Genomic DNA, 17255 nt, shown 5'->3' with positions numbered 1-17255 from the left:
TAAGGCGTGTTCTAAAATGACTTTGTAATATTCAGATTTTCACTGGTTAGGGTTGTTTTCCTTTGGTCCCTTCAGTGGATTTCCCGTTATCCTATTTGATTCTGCTTAAGTTGCCACAAACTTTAGTAAATGAATTCATTTCCCCTTATGTTTCTCTGAAAACATTTGGCAATATGACACTACTAATCTGGCTGTTCCTGAATCTACTGTATATTTAGTAAATTGTGAAATTTTGCATTCATAATACTGTTCAGTTCAGCTACAGAGAACATCCCTTTAAAATTACTACGTTTAAATGGGAATAAGGACAACCAAGTATTTAGTAGCATACATCAGTCTTGTAACTGTTACACTAATGATTGAGATAGTGACCTTGTTTCTTTTCAGAATTTACCGCATCATTTCAGTCTTTTAAATCATATAGCCAGTGTTCTGCAAATAGAGCGGCCCCTAAGCCACTGCCTTCAAGTGCAGAGGAAGGAGGTTTGATCCTGAGGGGTTTCCACTACTGCTTTAATAACTTTTATAATTGAGGGTGATTCCTGAGGAGACAGACTACTGGATGATAGGAGATGTCACATAGCAGAATAAGCCACTGAATTTCAGTCCATTTCAGTCTAGTTCATTTGGACCTTTTTCAATGCCTATCCATCCTACTTCCAAAAACATGCAGAGCATACCAAGCTCCAAAGTAGCAGCTCAGAATGTTGGAAAACAGATCCTGGAAATATTTTTGTTAATTTTCCAGTAGTTCAGCTTGTAAATAAAATCAGCAAAGAGAGTGTAGGCAGTATATTTTCCTTCACCAAAGAAAATGTCCTTTCTGCCTGTACTCCCTCACTTTGATAGACTCCGGTCATTAGGTTGGTATTCTCTGGTATAGAAAGGAAAGCATTCATTACTTTTTTCTAAAATTTCAAAGCCTTAAGCCAATGTCTAAATTCTAGCAGCTTTTGCATTGCTTTCCTTAAAGTCTTTTCTTATTATTACAAGTATACATACAGCTGCACTTATTAATGGCTCTTGTCAAAAGAGTGATACTGTGCCACTATTTTTTTGAAGGGGTGCAGTCAAATGTCCCATTTCAATGCCCTGTATAAGAACCCAAGAAGTGGCTTTGTAGATGTACTGCATATGAAACTTAACAAATGAAACCTTTTCCAGTGCTGTGTTATCAAGTTTAACAACTGCTGCATAAGTTTTCTATTTTAAGTAACAGATTGCACGCTAAAGATGATGTATAAGAAGAAGGGTAGTTGGGTTTATCCAAGGATGTTGGAGTTTTATCTGCTTTATTGAATGGGTCAGTTTGTTATGCTTGAGATGAAAAACTGCAACACTTAAAGGGGAATAATGAAAATTGGTCAGGGAATATTTTAAGCAAAATATTTTGTTAGTAGGAAATCCTGACTTCCCAAAGGAAGAAACATGATTTTTCATGATCTCCATCCTGGAACTAGAGTGATGGATCTTGAACAAGGATCTGTGCAAAATTTATTTTTGGGAATGCTGACCTGTAGGATAACTAAAATGTGCCTACAGAATGAGCAGCAGCCCGGATTCACTGTGATACATGTTTGTTCCATGATATTACAATACATTCCCATACCTTGAATTGCATTTAAAATGGAATTTTGTTTTGCAGTCAGTTCTAAATGTAACGACAACGATATTGCTGAAGCTCTTATACTGGCTCACCTTGTGTCAAATAGACTTTTTTTTTTTTTGATTAGACAGCTGGTATTTCCTTGAGATAAATCCTATCTGAAAGGACTCAGTTGGGGAATCTGCAGTTAGCAAGGTAGCTGTTTGGCCAGAGAATTGAGAACGTTAATTTTACTAACATACATCAGGGTTAAATGTAGCCGTATGTAGAATTCTACTGCAATTATTCATTACCTGAGGATCAAATCAAAATAGTGTTCTAACCTACTGGCCAAAGTTTAAAATAGGATTTTTATTCTGATTTCATGTATAAAGACAAATGGTCGAGGTTCCAGAAGTGCCTAACTGCAGGAAGGGATACGACGCGTATATATCACTTCACATAATCTTCTTGTTTTGTGAAGCGACCACGTAATTGTTTGGTTTGTCTGCAGATAAAAACCAACAGAACAAGCGTGAATCAATGTAATAGCTTCCTTAAGGGCTTCTATGTTTAAGTAGTTTTATGTAGATGATTCCTCTGTTTAAGTTCAGATGAAGAAATACTGTTCCAGAGGTAGTTACCAATCTGGAAATACTCAACTTCATCTCTGTGGTTGTGACATGCTGTATTGCTACCCTTTATCTGCTGATCAGATTCATATACTTTTTTAATACCCAGGAACTTCTGAGCAAGAACCTGAACATCCCATGGAAGGAGGCTGGGGAAAATAAGTTGTTAAAGCAAATTAAAATCTCTAGGATATTAATTTAATCTCTGGATTAGAACTGAATAAAATCATACAGATGGTGAATACTTATCCAAGAGTTTATTTTATTCTCAGACAAATGATTTTGTGTACCACTAGCAGTATTCTAATGTAATAAATTGTATTCAACTAGAAATGAAAAAAATATAGTGCTTTTAAACTGTATTCCTTCTCCCATTTTGAATTTCAATGTTTTAGCAACCTGCTATAAGGTGTTTACATTTTTCAATATCCAATGTTAACGATACAAAGAATACCCTCAACAGAGTATGCTTTCAACAGTACCATTCTAAACTACCATTCTTTAATTCTTCGCTATTTCTAACCATAAAATAGTCTTCAATGTTTAAATGCCTTTTTTCCTCCTTCTCTTTTATTTTTTTTAAGAGAAGGTAGATCAAATGCTCCTTAAAGAGGCAATCCTAGCCCTATGTTAAAGGGACAAAACCTCTGGTATTTTTCATGTCCAAGTCCAAATGCAAAAGCCATTTGGGTACAACTGGGCATCTCTGCAGACACCAGCTCCTACTCCACATTTTATCATGGGTGCAATCTCCCAAGTTGCTGTACTTAAAATTGCAACAAAGTACATCACAGTAAGGATATACTGCTAATTAGTGCTCATTGTTGCTTTCACACAGCAGCTTGGTTTTAATGGAGAGAAGACTATTTAGCTCTTGCCAAGAAAAAACTGTTGGGAAACAAAGGCATCATTGAAAAAAAAAAATCAGTAGTTTTTGGTAAAGGGGATTCAGTGAAACAGTCCTACACACTGTATTTGCATAAAATGTTTGTCTAGTCCTTTTAAAGCTTTCTAAGTAGATACTGAAGAGCTTATGTATTAAAATGTTGAGTCACAAAGTTATTTTAATTACTAAGTGGATAAAAATTTTAAAATGTACGACTACAATTTCACAAAGGCTAAATACATTTAAATAATTGCCTCTTCTAAGCATTATTAGCAATAACTGTGTTGTGCTTTCTCTTGTACTGTGTAAGTTGAAAAGTCTTGTAATGTGTTCCTGTACACTCTTTCAACGTTGCAGCTGAAAAACTTGTCCCATGTAAATGGACTGGCGACACTCAGTTCAATTTTTGCAAGATAAAAGTGTTCACACCCTTCTCTAAAGTCACTTCCAAGTTAACACCATATTGGTCCATAATTGCCTTTGTCTTTTTGCTCCATCTCTTTGACAGAGCAGTCTCTTTCATCAATGCCTATGTAAAATTCATTTGCTAATAATAAAAGAGAGTAATCTGTAAGCCATCAAAGCTACATTCTTCCTAAAAAAAAAAAAAAACACTCCTTTAGCCAAAAATATTACTAGTATCATTAGAAATTGCTATGTCCTCAGTGCAAAGCTGTTAACAAGGCAGCTGCTCATCTAACAGGCATGTACTGTTTCCACTCTTTAAATGGTTTCTCTGAGCTTGGAAAAATTAAAATGTTTTGATCAATTTTAAGGCTGAACCTGAAGAAATGAATTAAATCAGCGTTAAGCCCAGTCCTGCAAGGTGGAGTGCTCAGGCTTACTCTAAGACTTGCTGCAACAGTTATACCCTAAAATACCACAGCATCTTTGGGAAGATTTGTGGTCATCAGAAAACCAAGGTTGGCATTTCTCCATGTAAGTGTTTTGTGTCCCTGGTGATCAATAGCTACTGACCTTTTAATCTGCTACCACAAACAGGTCTGAGGTTCCTGCTACAGTCACAATGGGGTTGTGATCTATTTCTGTCATTTTGGGAAGGAAACTGTTGACAGTCTATAGAAAGAAGAATAAATAATCTTCATTTATGTGCAAAAGATTTCTATTAAACTGGCAAATCTCAGTATGTCTCCTTGTTGGGTCTCTTGCTGAAATTCAGTTGGGCTACTCATGGTCTTCATTTATTTCTAGTTTTAGCTACAGGCTAGAAAATATCTGGCTCCACAATCAAAACTATGGTGGTTTCTTTCATACTGCCCCTTTATACGTTCTGTGAATTTCGTGTGTTTGGATTTTTTCATATTTCCAAAAGGCCAATGTGTATGATTTGGCAGATGCTCAGATTTTTTTTCAATACCCTGTCAGCGTGATGACTGTTATATTTTGATTATCACAGTGCTGAACAGGGAAGTTGCTGACCCAATGGAGTTTTCATAAAATTCTTGATGCATTTTTTCTATTTTTTTCTACCACAAAATTTCATGCTGGAATATTATAATCTATTAGAAATTTTGTGACTATCAAAGGCATCTGGTGCTAGGGTTTTAGTGTAGGTTATTAGGTTGCAAAGTCAGAGGTTGCATCCCAATTAAAATTTATATTTTTTCATATCCAGTTCAGATTTAAAAAGCAGAACATAACGTAGCAGATACTGGCATGTGAAATATTAAATAATTCCATGAGATTAATGAAGTCTTTTTTAGCAATTAAGAAGCATTTTTTCTTTCATCAATTTTCCCCTCCTCTGGACACTAAAGAAAACGACGACTGTGTGCGTGCCATTACTCAGTGTTCCCATGTAGAAGTCAAAAATATGCCTGTGAAGGCTGTCATATAATATAAAAGCATTCTTCAGAAGTTGAGTACTGTTTAAAAATAAAAGGAAAAAAAGCATGCAACTAACTGCCTTTTAACCATCACTTTAGTTTTGACCACTCCTAGTAAGGTTTGACAATGCAATTGCTCCTGCATGAGTCTTACTGGTGGAGCTGAAATAATCGAAAGGCAAACAGGACACAAGACTATGGAGGCCTACCCCAGCATAACTGTTGCCTTTGGATGCAATGAACAAGCACCCTGCGTGACAGCAGTGCGTGCTGTCCTTCGGGAGATGTGTCTCGTTGGCCAAAGTCTGTGAAGCAAAGCTTCCACAGGCTGGCTGCTCTGGCCAGCAATGAGCTATGGAAGCGATTCCTCCGCAGGTAAAACACAAGGAGAATTGTGATTTATATTATGATTATTAATTTTTTTTGCCACCAGTTGAGGAACTTTACTGTGTTTCATGAGTCTTGGATACAACGAGCCCTGAGTTAAAGAATTCATCTAGCTAATGAGTTTTTCAACATTTTTCTGCCAAAAAGAATAAAAAACAGTGACATCAAATAAATTTGACACTAAGCTTGACTTCAGCTGCTTAACAGCCCAGACCTTCCCACTTTTCCTTTCCTGCCAAGCTAGGGAACACAAATCACATTTACAGTTCCTTTTGAATTTTACATGTGACGTGGACTTGCACTATAACAAGATTAGTTTTCCCGGTAATCTTCTTAAAATATCCACCCCATGATTGTCTTTTCATCTCCTGGTGTTCTGGAACTTGGATTAATGGGATTGAAATTTATTCCACAAGTCCTGTTTGATAAGCTGCTTTCTGGAATTAGTTGTCTATGAACACGTTTCATTTGGAAAGAGCATTTTTGTGGCGGCTGAATTATGCATTGTTACGCCAAATGTGCTCTACAATACCTACATATGTACACACACAGTACAGATGCCTGTAGATACTACTAGACAAGATTAATAAAACAAGACAGGCTTACTTGTTTCAGAGTGTTTAAAATATCTCACATGGCTTTTTGAAGCAGAATTGCAGAGTCCTGGACGTGCTTGCAAAGTAGCTGACCAATTTACCACGTGTCTTTTCTTGTTTTCATCACGTTTCAAGCAACATCCTTAAACTACCCCTTCCACTGATCCCAGAGGATGTATTTATCATGCAATAAGTTTGATCTGGTTCCCTTGCCACAGAATCCCTTTTTAGTTAGCAGAAGTTTGATATCAAATTAACAGCTAGTTTGCTTAAGCAATGATATGAGAAGTCACACAGGATTAACCCTAAATACAACTTAAGAGTGCGTGACTGAGCAGTGCTACCTGGTATCTTGTCATAACCAATGTGTATTTTACAAACAGAAAAAAAAGGTTTTGAAGCATGATTTAGAGCTAGTCTTGCCAAGAGCTCAGTATTGCAGAACTGATTGTTCAACTCTCATATTTAGCTCAAAAGGCCACCCTGCAGATATAAAAAGCATATGGCTTTGTGCCTCCCCCTGCCTGTCCCCTCTGCCTCAAACTTTTGACTCCATTTCCACCTCCTCTCTTTAGTTGCTCTCATTTTCGCAACAAAAGTTCCCATCTTCCCCAGGAGGTGCTGCGAGGCAGGTGGTGGTTGTGGAACATTTTGGAGTGATCTGGTGGCACCCCCTGCTATACAGTGACCATTGGCCGGGGACAAAACGCAGTGCTTGGATGAACCTTCTGACCACAAATAGACGCGTACACTCTGCAAGAGTGTAGGTCGCTAAAAAATACCTTTAATGTGTATTCAGGGATGCCATGTGGCACATCCCCACTAGATATAGATGACTGGATTCACCGCTCATTACCAAGGTAAATTTATAGCTTTAAGATCAATATACACAGCAGTGCCTGGGTTACAAAGCCAGGCTGCTCTTATTCAGGACACATCTTTTTTTTTTTTTTTTTTTTTTTTCCCTTTCCATACATTATTCAGTAGCAAAATATTTCATGGAAAGTAACTTGTCTACCTACAGCCACCTAAAAGCAAACTCACTGCTATGCCACCCGTTCCCCAAGCTGTGGTACGCATCCTCTCAGTGCCACTGCTGAGCAGGAACCTGGCAGAGCAGGCAAGGAGCCTGAGGTGGTGTAAGCACAGTACTTGGATTTAACAGTTTGGGAGCTCCTGTTCCGAATTCAGATTTGCCCACAGGCCGGACGTTGCCTCTCCACTTGCACATACCTAAGGGCAAGTCTTTGAAAACTCGGCGCTGGCTGCACCGCGAAATGGCGGCCAGGCCCCCTCACACCTCACGCCACCTCCATCCTCGGCCTCTGAGCACCCGGGAGCGGGGAGCAACCGATCGCTTCCCCAGCGCCTCGCCGGGCAGCAAGCAGGACCCACGGCAAAGCCGAGACGACTTGCGGAAGGAGAGGCACGGCCGGGAGAGCAGCAAGCCCGGGCAACACCTCCCGACATGGCGGCGGCTCCCCCTTCCCCCCTTCCCGCCTTCCCGCCTCCGTGCGGGCGGGCCCGGGGCGGGCCCCGGCGGCCCCATAAAGCCGGGTGCGCGGGACCAGCCGCCCTCTTGCTCCGGCGTGGTTGAGGTGAGAGGGGTGCTTGGATCCTGAGGGGTGAGGGGGAGCGGTGAGGGGGGATTTCGCGCTCGACCGTGTTCTCCCCGCTCGGTCGGGCTCCAGCCCGTGCCGCCTCGCTGTCCCTCGATGAGGGAGCGGCTGAGGTGGCGGCATGGCCGCCCCTTCCCGGCTCCGTCCCCGAGGGTTTTACTCTCGGATCGCTTCCCCGTCTGGTGTCCCCGTCTCTGTGCTGGGGGTCCCGGCCTGCGCTCGCTGGTCCCCGTCGAGCTCCCTGGGGAGGTGGGAGTGCGGCCGTGTCACACCCCAGGGACTTGCTGGTGTAGGTGATGATGGAACTTTTTTCCCCGTCAGAGCGACAGTGTTGATTTGTCACTGCTCTAGCCAGGCCTTGTCTGATGCACCAGCAGGGAAGAGGTGTTGTGTGTGCTGGCCTCGTGGGGCTGGGTGCTGACTGCTTCTTTGGTTTCACTCCTAGGCCTGTGCAAGGGCAGGGGGCTGCTGGGCCTGCTGCAGACCTGAAGTGATGGCTGGAGCTGGCTGGGATCAGCCATGTGATGAGGGCAGTTGCCTGGTTTGCTCCACTGTGCCTGAACCCCTGATGGGTGTGAATGGTAAGTCTTGAAGTTAACCATATTCGTTACTGGTTTAAAAAAATATGTATTTAAGGGAGTTCCTGAATTACTCAGATAGACTCTTCCTCAAATGTTCTGCAAATGTTTGGCCTGCTCATGGATATATTAGTGACTTCAGGGAAAGGGGATGAGCTTTATGGAAAATGATATGACTGCGTGTGACTTAAAGTAGTGAATGTTGCCTGGTGAAAGGAACAGGCTGCTGCTGCCATTCTGCTCTGCCCCTTGCTGGTAGGTATGCAGCAGTGCTCACAGGATGGGGTATGCTGTGGTCGTGCCTGGGCTAGTTCTTCTGCCTGGGGTTTGGAGACTGCGTGGCACTTAGTCTTGCACACACAACCTCCTGCCTCTGCAGTATGAAGGCAGGAAACTTGATTTGGCCTTAAAGGTTGGACGTGCAAAAGCGTATGAGCTGTTATCCCTGCCTCCTCCCTTTTCTGTTAGGTCTGCATTTAGCAGTCTCCTGCTGTGCTGCAGAAGCCCCGTTCATCTGTGTTTTTCTCTGGGCTCTCAGTATTAATCGCTGTGCCTGTTGAGCAGGCCAGCCAGGCAGTTCTTTGTGGGGGAAGCATTTGCATGAGTTACCCCACGTGTGTGGGGAGGTGGGAGTGTGGCTGTGTCACACCCCAGGGACTTGCTGGTGTAGGTGATGATGGAACTTTTTTCCCCGTCAGAGCGACAGTGTTGATTTGTCACTGCTCTAGCCAGGCCTTGTCTGATGCACCAGCAGGGAAGAGGTGTTGTGTGTGCTGGCCTCGTGGGGCTGGGTGCTGACTGCTTCTTTGGTTTCACTCCTAGGCCTGTGCAAGGGCAGGGGGCTGCTGGGCCTGCTGCAGACCTGAAGCGATGGCTGGAGCTGGCTGGGATCAGCCATGTGATGAGGGCAGTTGCCTGGCTTGCTTCACAGAGCCTGAGCTTTAAGCAGGTGAGAATGTTTAAGTCCTTCTTGTTGATCATTGGTTTAAATTTAGAAAAACCAAACTCCTTTCTGCCAGGGAGCTGCTTCTGAAGTGCTTTGGCAAAGTTTGTGTGGTTGGAGACTTTGCCACGTCTAATTGAAGCGTTAGCCTGGGCATTGCAGAGCTGAGAGCACAGAGGGTTTCCTCTTGCAGAAGCATTGTACCAGGGCCCTTTGTGCCCTGTGTCACTGCTGGAGTGTTCTCTGGGGGCTGTGTATGTGTGTGGCTTTGCCACTTCTGCTGCCATTAGCTTACTGTTCCCCATGGCTGTGTGTGGGGGGGTGGAAGTGCAGCCGTGTCACACCCCAGGGACTTGCTGGTGTAGGTGATGACGGAACTTTTTTCCCCGTCAGAGCGACAGTGTTGATTTCTCACTGTTCTAGCCAGACCTTGTCTGATGCACCAGCAGAGAAGGTGTTGTGTGTGCTGGCCTTGTGAGGCTGGGTGCTGACTGCTTCTTTGGTTTCACTCCTAGGCCTGTGCAAGGGCAGGGGGCTGCTGGGCCTGCTGCAGACCTGAAGTGATGGCTGGAGCTGGCAGTGGATCAGCTGTGCAGTGCGGCGAGTTGGCCTGGTTTGCTTCACTGTTTACTTTCTCCTCTGGCAGAAGAGAATGGTAAGTTGTTTCCCTGGAACTTTGACTGATACATAGATCTGAGCATTGTAGCAGGAGCCCTTTGTGCCTCATGTTTGTCGCTTTACAGCATGTGTGAGGTGGCAAGTGAGGATAATGAGCTGATCTAGCACTGTGAGTCAACAGCAGCCTGGAACCTGTGGTGATGTGATCTCTTAAAGACAATTGCTCAGGAGAATAGAAAATACTTCTTAGTTATTGACCTGAGAATTACATCTGTTAAAATATTGTTTCTTTTACCATCTTGCCTGCAGAGAGTAATATGCCTTGTCAGTTTTTATGGGCCTGAATTTTTTTTCTGAACGTAATGAAGTGCCTCGATAATAAATTGAAGAGTATCTCTGTCAATCTGTGGTATATGATGACTTCAAACTTTTTTCCCCATCAGATCGGCAATGCTGATTCAAACTTCTATTTTAGCCAGTTTGTCTGATGCCACAGATGCAAAATTCAGTTTGTCACCTGGCCCTGTATTGAGGCTACCTGCCCTTGCACCCCTGTGGGCGGGGAATCCTCGTGTACGCTGCATGCTTTTAGGGCAGGCAGCACTGGAGGGTGCTGTCTGCACGTACCTTAGTAACACTGATTGTATAACACTACCTGACATGCATAAAAGACTTGAAGATCAAAAGTGAAAGAATTCTTGCTTTCAGAAGATCTTCAGTAACAAAAATGGCTGAGATCTCTACAGGTTTCAATTTAACATAAATGACATAAACATTGCTTTTTTTGTTGTTGTTTTGCCCTACTTTAGCAGGGATAAAATTAAGTGCTTCATATAAAGTCAGGGAACCTTTGTTCTCCTAGACTTTTCTCTGTCAGTGAGAGGTTCTCCATGCCTTGGAGGTGTTGATAAGTGAGTTTTCAGCAAAAGTGGATGGGGGAGGGGGATTGCTTTTGGTATTTTTCTTCACTTTCTACAAAGGATCAAGTGTCTCTTCTGAAAACTTTGCTATTTGATTAGGATTTCACTAATGCTCTAGAAAATGTGCTTAACAATCTTGCTTCATTGAATAAGCAGCTATTGTTACTGGCTTCATTCAGTTACAGCTTGGTCTTGCTCTTTAGGTACTTGGTGTTCAGCTGTTCATAGTTTTAAGGATGCTGAAGTCTCGTCAGTATGTATTTGTGGAGAGCACAGATGTGACCATTCTATATGGCACACTCAAATTGAAAAGCAGTATGATTGGTCTGTGTCAGATGGTGAAGCTGGTAGAGCTGACCAAATATGTTACACTGGCACCCTCTTCTCAGTGAGTTCCCCCAGACTTTTATCAAGAACAACTCTGAAAGCCCCCAAAATGCAGTTCTACCAGTGCATCCTATTTGGAGTGCCTTACAGTGCAGGGGTTCTTTTGGTTGTTTGCAGAATAGCCCTTGTCTAATAATTTTGGGGGGGGGTGGGGTGGTTGGAATTTGAAAGCTGTGTTTTGCTGCTTGATGTAGAGTCAACTGACAACATGTCGGGTGTTTTCTTGGCAGGTTGAGATCTGTCAGAAGTTGTCCCAGGACCTGCTGTGATTTCAGTGTTCTAGGTGAAAGCTGTCTCCTGCTAATGATGTCCCTCTCCATGCTGCTGCCTGTGATCCCTTGTCCAAGCTACAGCATCCACATCATCCTGCAACAGCTCTTTGGTCTTTTCTCAGAGCTAGCAGGGAATGATAAATTGGTGTCTTGCCAACTCACAGATGGAGGGTGTTACATTTTTTTCCTTCGTATGAGACATTTAATCAGAATGGATTCTGGAACTTGTATGTTTAACATAATTTGGTGCTTTTGTCTGCAAGGGCTGTCTGTGTTCACCTGGCAACTAATGTTACCTTGTCAACTAATGTTACCTTGTCAGTATCATGCAAAGTATAGAAGCCTTAAAGAGCTATTCTCATGTATGGGATGATGGCCTTGCGTGTAAGGAGAGGGGATTCAAGTCTTGGTTCTCCCCTGTCACTCTGAAAGCTTTAGTAAAGTATCATCCGCATGTAAAGCGGGGAAGGTACATTTGGATGTTGCAGTGCAGTCTGTTTCTGTAATCTTTAGAGCCTATTTTTAATAAAAACCTTGAGTACTCTGTGAACTCAGCTGAGTGAGTTGTCTTCCATACCTTTTAACAGCCAATTCCTAGGTCCTCCTAATTGTTGGTTTTGGAGTTGGATTGCAGCAGTGCTTCTGTGTGGTCATTGTGTGGAGCTGCCTGCTGCCTCAAGTGAGGAGAAGGGGTCTCAATCTCATGGCAGTATAGCTACTCTTCACATATCCTGAAGCAAAAGGTGTTTAGCTGAGACTTGTAGCTGCTGATACTCCCCAGAAACAACAGAAGGGCACTGGGGGGTTTTAGCTGGCCTGGTGAAAGATGTAGGCAATCATGTTCCAGGTAAGTTGCAGTGGCTTTGCAAATTCTTTCATACATGAGTCCTTTAGAGAGGTGACAGCAGTCCAGGACGGAAGATAGCTGATGTCAGCTTCTGTAAGGATTTGGATGTTTCCCTCATGTGCAATGTGTTCAGCTAGCAGGAATGGACTGCTTCTGGCTAGAGATACTAGTGGCAGATGTTGATACAGATCCTGTAGCCTTCCCCTGGAAGCTGTTTGGCAATCTTCCCAGTCTGCAGAGCAAGAGAATTAAATATGAATTCTGCATCTACATATGTGCTGAGGTAGGGAAACACTCCACAAGTTGAAGCTAAAGGCTTCCCTAATCCAGAGAAAAGTAGTTGGAGTGCTAGTATGTATTGCTTCCTGCACCTCCAGACTTCCATATAACAGCTTTGCAGACTATATACCATTGGGCTCAGTGGGAGCTAGAACCTGTATAAATGCACCTGTACTGTGCAGTGTCCTCTCATAGAGAGGTTGAATTAGTGGTGAGTCATCTGCATGGAAGGAGAAGGCATTCTCCATCTGTTGTGCCCATTAGCCTGGCAATCAAGTGGTATCTGCATGGTGCACGTTCAAAAAGGCTTTGGCAGATGTCTCATGCAGGTCCTGGTCTGGTAGCATTTGTACACCCCGCTGGCAATACAAATGAGATAAATAGTCTCTTCAATTCAAGCTGATGTGAAGACCTGGGATCTATATTAACTTGCAGCATCTCAAACAGCAGGTTCAGATTCAAACCCCAGGCCTAATGATGGAAGTAGCTGTTCCCTGTGAGCACAGCCGGTACATGCATTAGGAATGGGGTTTAAAACCAATCCTACAGCCTCATTAGATTCCTGAGGAGCAAGGCCACCTGGCAGCATGTGTTGCTAGTCCTGGCCTAATTTTGATGGGTCATACATGCTAAATGCCAAGTGAGAAAAGCAGCTGGGTACTTATGTGCAGGGCTGCAGTGAGCTAGCATCCACAATTCTGCTTGAAGTAGATGAAGGGCAAGAGTAAGGACTGGATAACAGGCTAAGGAAGGCTTTAAGGAAAGATTTCCTGCAGCATTTTAAGTATTGCAATGTGTTTTTTACTACCTGATAGCAACAGCTTAATTGATACCGTAATGGCTTGGTAGTTATTTACAGCACCTATGGTTTTTAGAGGACATTTCTGCTACTAAAAACCGTAAATAAGTTTCAGTGTTTATGGGAGGGGATTTGGTATTTGAGCTGATAAGTGGGCTTTGGCATGTATGTTTAATAGGAAGCTGCAATGATGGAAAATTAGCTATTAATCAGCATGTAAATCAGTCTTCCATTAAACTGGGCAGAGATTTTTCCTCAATTACTGTAAGCAGCATAATCTCTTGAAACAACATATTGATGAGGAATTAGAACTGCTCATATAATTACTTTAATAATTTAGTGAGCATATTTTGCAGCAAGCATACTTTAGATTAGGGAGGAGAGACTGCTGGTTGTCCAGTGGGAGCTGTGAGGACATATGTACCTGAGTTACGTTGCAAGTTTTATCTCTCACCAGGAGACCAGGTCAGGATTCAAGCACTGGTGCTACTGTTCGTATGTGTAGGGGTGGATGACAAAACTGTCTGAAGATAACTGATGTGCTGTAAGCGGCTCTGGAGCACTCTGTATGCAGGGTAGCGAGATGGAGGAGCTCAATGCATGTGCTGAGCTGAGCCTGGAGGTCTCTGACCGGCAGCTGTAGAGGGTGCTGTGTGCATGTGTTTTTCAAAGCTTAGCTAAGAGCCAGATGGGTTTTCTGCATCTACTGTCCATTTGTGTGTGTTTATAGTCAGGATGCTTTCCCTTTGTCACTGTAGCAGTTTGCTGTAATAACAGTGGGCCAGCGTTTGAGATTATTCTGTAAAAACACAAAGAATGACAGCAGAGAGAAACCCTGAAAGTAAGGTGTGAGTAAGCCTGAACTTGTCCCAGGTTGTGTTTAGAGGAGCAGAGGTGGAAGAGGTCTTCTGCACTGACAGGCTTCTGTTTCAAAGCTTTCTTCTGGGGTTTCTGATACACCTGTGAAAGGCAGGGTGCCTTAGGAATGCCTTCATTTTACATCTGCCATGATCCTTCTGGAACTAGAGGGCATCCCCTCGTGCTCCTTCCAGACCTGTGCTCCAAATTCCCGTGCACCTACGAGGAGAGCCTGAAGGCACTTGGGTTGTCTAGGCTGGAGAAAAGAAGCCTAAGAGGTGAGCTCAACAGCTTCCTGAGGAGGAGAAGCGGGGAGGGAGGTGCTGGTCTCTGCACTCTGGTAATTGATAAAATGAGGCGATGGCACAAAGCGGCACTAGGAGGCTTGAACTGGACATCAGGAAAAATGCCTTTACTATGAGGGTGGTCAAACACGGGAACAGGCTTCCTAGAGGCAGTGGGTGCCCCATGCCTGTCAGTGTTCAAGAGACGTTTAGATAATGTCCTTAATAATATGTTCTAACTTTTGGTTAGCTCTTACATGGTCAGGCAGTTGTGATCGATATTTGTAGGTCCCTTCCAACTGAGCTATTCTAATTTAAACCTACCCAAGGCTGCTCAAAAATGGGAGCGTGGCTGCCTTTACCAAAAGTCTGCCTGGACATGGCTTCAGGAAAATGAGAATATGTGGAAGGCCTAGCTGGTAAATACTACAGTCCAGAGGTCACATTCATGAGTACGATAACGTCTTTTCCCTGTTACACATGATACCCTACCTTCTCCTGTAGGTGTTCTCAACCCCTCTGGTAGTGGAGAACTGGCTGAGCTTGGCTGCGGCTTGCTATGGGCTCTCAGCAGCTTGGTATGTTCTGAGCTCAGGTAATTGTGCTATGTGTAACCATAAGCTATTCATAAATTCGAGCTGCAGTGGACTTTGTAGTACTTCAGTGTACAGCTGTGTAGTGCAGTAGGTTTCCCAGATAACAGAGAAACCATCAAATGGTCTTTATTGGCTGTACCAATGCAGGTAAGATCACCCTGTTTGAAAATCACTTAATATAGGCCTTTGATGAAAGATGGGGGTGGTGTTACCACTGGATTTAAAGCAGTTTGCACCTAGTGTTTCTTGCCTCACTTCTGCAGGCACTGGTCAGGCCCTGACTGTGGCTGCCGGGTTTTTTCAATGAAGTGATGAAGGCAAAGAGGCATGTTCTGGACCAAGGCTGACTTACAGCTTGTTCCGATTGTATCTCTGCACAGTGCTCCCGACTAGCTCTCAGATGGGCAAAGGAAAATCACAGCACGTCCAGAGCTCTTACTCTGCTGCTGTGAAGCGGCTGAACAGGGCAATAAGGACAAAGACAGATTTGTCAGCTCCATCAGTTACAGCAGAAACAGACAATGTTGTATATACTCGGGTAACTTTCTAAAACTGAATTCTGGAGTCACTCACTAGGCTGGTATGTTTAAGCAAATGTTTACTTTTCTCAAACAGCTCTGTTTCTTGGTGCCATGAGCATTTGAGAGGAAAATAGCACAGATTATTTCTCTGGCTGCTGCTTTTAATAGATGTGTTTTCATACACAGTGAGAGGTTTAACATTTATATTCCCTAAGACCCAGGCATCTTTGTGACTTGACTCCTTGTTGATTATTATACTCTTTTTAGACCCATCTGTTAAGTGGCTGCATCAGCTTATGGGATAGCACAGTCCATTTCCTCATTGCTGCTTGTACTATTTGCTGCTTGTATTGATGCCTCTGCCTTCACCTCTGCTCAGTGATAGATAAAATTATTAAATTATCATCTGTGTTGGCAGGCTAGATGCTATCATGGAGAGCAATGAAGCACAACTTGGTTTTGTGATTGCTCTGAGAAGATTCAGTTTTCAGGACATTCAAACTGTCCCACAGGCAGTAAGGGGAAGACTTTTTATTTATTTTTTAAGCAGAGTGTTTCTTTCTCTTACAGCATCTTTTTAAATGTTCTGCAGCTATAGACTTTCCTATTCTTCTTCTACCCTTTTTGCCTGTTGCTTTTAGAAAGCATCCATCCACTGGAGAGTGCATTTCACTGGTGCCTGTCACTTGCTCTGTTTGTTTTTGAATGCTCTGGCTGGGTCACCTTGAAGTCTTCCATCTATTGCTGAGAATGCATTTGGCTTCTGTAACCTTTTCTCAAACCAGATATTAAAGCTAGGGGTTGTCCTCATTTCTCCACTTCATACAGACTCCCTTGGGTTCTTGTAACCTTCCTCAGCGAGGATGTCCAGGGCCAGCGAGACTTTGGCAGATGTGATCTCAGCATGACTACACAAAGAAGCAAGGCACGTTGTTCATCAGGTGGAAGGTATCCCTCCAGCGGGGGGTAGGTAAGCAGACGCAGCCCCACATGGTGCTGCTTGGATGGATTCCCTGAAGCCCATTCCTGATGGTTGCTCTCTGAAGGTGGGGCGGTATGTCAGCACCCAGGGGCTGGCCTGTAGTAGGACACACACTTTCCTCTCCACACATGCTCACATTTCCTGCTGTGGGTGGCCGCAACGTCTTCAAGAGCCTACTGCTTCTGGTTCAGAACTGCTCTTTAATAGAAAGGGTGAGGCTTTTGCTTTTGATCCTCCCACAGATAGTGGAATGCTTGTGCATCGGTCCATGATAGAGCCAGGCCCTTAGGCAGCAGCTGACTTCTGGATACCATTTGTCGGAAGAAATATATATACCTCTGCCCTTGTTTAGTAGCTGCAAGGATGTGCACTCTCTGTGCTGTGCTACTGGATTAATTGTAGACATTACATTAGCCCCAGCAATTTTCCCAAATCTAGCTGGGGAACTTAATGGCCCACAGATAAGGAAAGTAGATTGCTATCTCCTGTTGCTCGTTGCAAACCATCTGCAGGCTCACAGGAGTGTTGCTGTAATTGTTACACAGGCTTAGTCTCCATTCATGTTTGCAAGAATTTTGTCTACCAAGAGAGAAAAATATTTTATTCCCCTGAGATAAAGTATTCATGAGGGAAGATCTGTCTTGAGGAAATCCATTTTCTAACAGTTGTGGATCAGGCCCTTGACACCAGCAGTTCAGAGCAGACTTTCCCTTTGAGTATTCACTGTCAGTGTTTTACAGCAGGATAGCTGTAGGTGCAATTTTCTTGGAAATCTGCAGAGGAGGACTGGAAGTGTCTGAGAAGTTTTGTTAGTCAGCA

General features: G+C 43.5%; 1 protein-coding gene across 2 annotated transcripts; it reads left to right on the top strand.

Annotated features, from left to right (window-relative positions):
- Positions 1–5715: 5715 nt before the first annotated feature.
- On the top strand, positions 5716–11820 carry LOC310882858 (uncharacterized protein). Of its 2 annotated transcripts, XM_083802228.1 has the most exons (5): positions 6302–7531; positions 7998–8133; positions 8953–9079; positions 9589–9728; positions 11229–11820. In XM_083802228.1, exons 1-3 carry the CDS (start codon positions 7211–7213, stop codon positions 8994–8996), a joined length of 501 nt encoding a protein of 166 aa, XP_083658354.1. In that variant the 5' UTR covers positions 6302–7210; the 3' UTR covers positions 8997–9079; positions 9589–9728; positions 11229–11820. The 2 variants fall into 2 exon arrangements, with proteins under 2 accessions (XP_083658355.1, XP_083658354.1); XM_083802229.1 differs by lacking the exon at positions 8953–9079 and having other exon boundaries at positions 5716–7531.
- Positions 11821–17255: the final 5435 nt, after the last annotated feature.

Source organism: Anser anser (genome assembly GCF_964211835.1).
Source record: "Anser anser genome assembly, chromosome: 16".
Classification (NCBI taxonomy): Eukaryota; Metazoa; Chordata; class Aves; order Anseriformes; family Anatidae; genus Anser; species Anser anser.
Note: the sequence above shows the minus strand (reverse complement) of the source record. Positions and strands in the feature narration are given on the sequence as shown.

What these genes read in the sequence shown, in the direction of transcription:
- LOC310882858 (XM_083802229.1), top strand. Translation starts at nt 7,211, where the DNA reads ATGGCGGCCAGGCCCCCTCACACCTCACGCCACCTCCATCCTCGGCCT. An exon ending in CTTGCTCCGGCGTGGTTGAG is followed by an intron (nt 7,532 to 7,997) that starts GTGAGAGGGGTG and finishes TTTCACTCCTAG; the next exon opens with GCCTGTGCAAGGGCAGGGGG. An exon ending in ACCCCTGATGGGTGTGAATG is followed by an intron (nt 8,134 to 9,588) that starts GTAAGTCTTGAA and finishes TTTCACTCCTAG; the next exon opens with GCCTGTGCAAGGGCAGGGGG.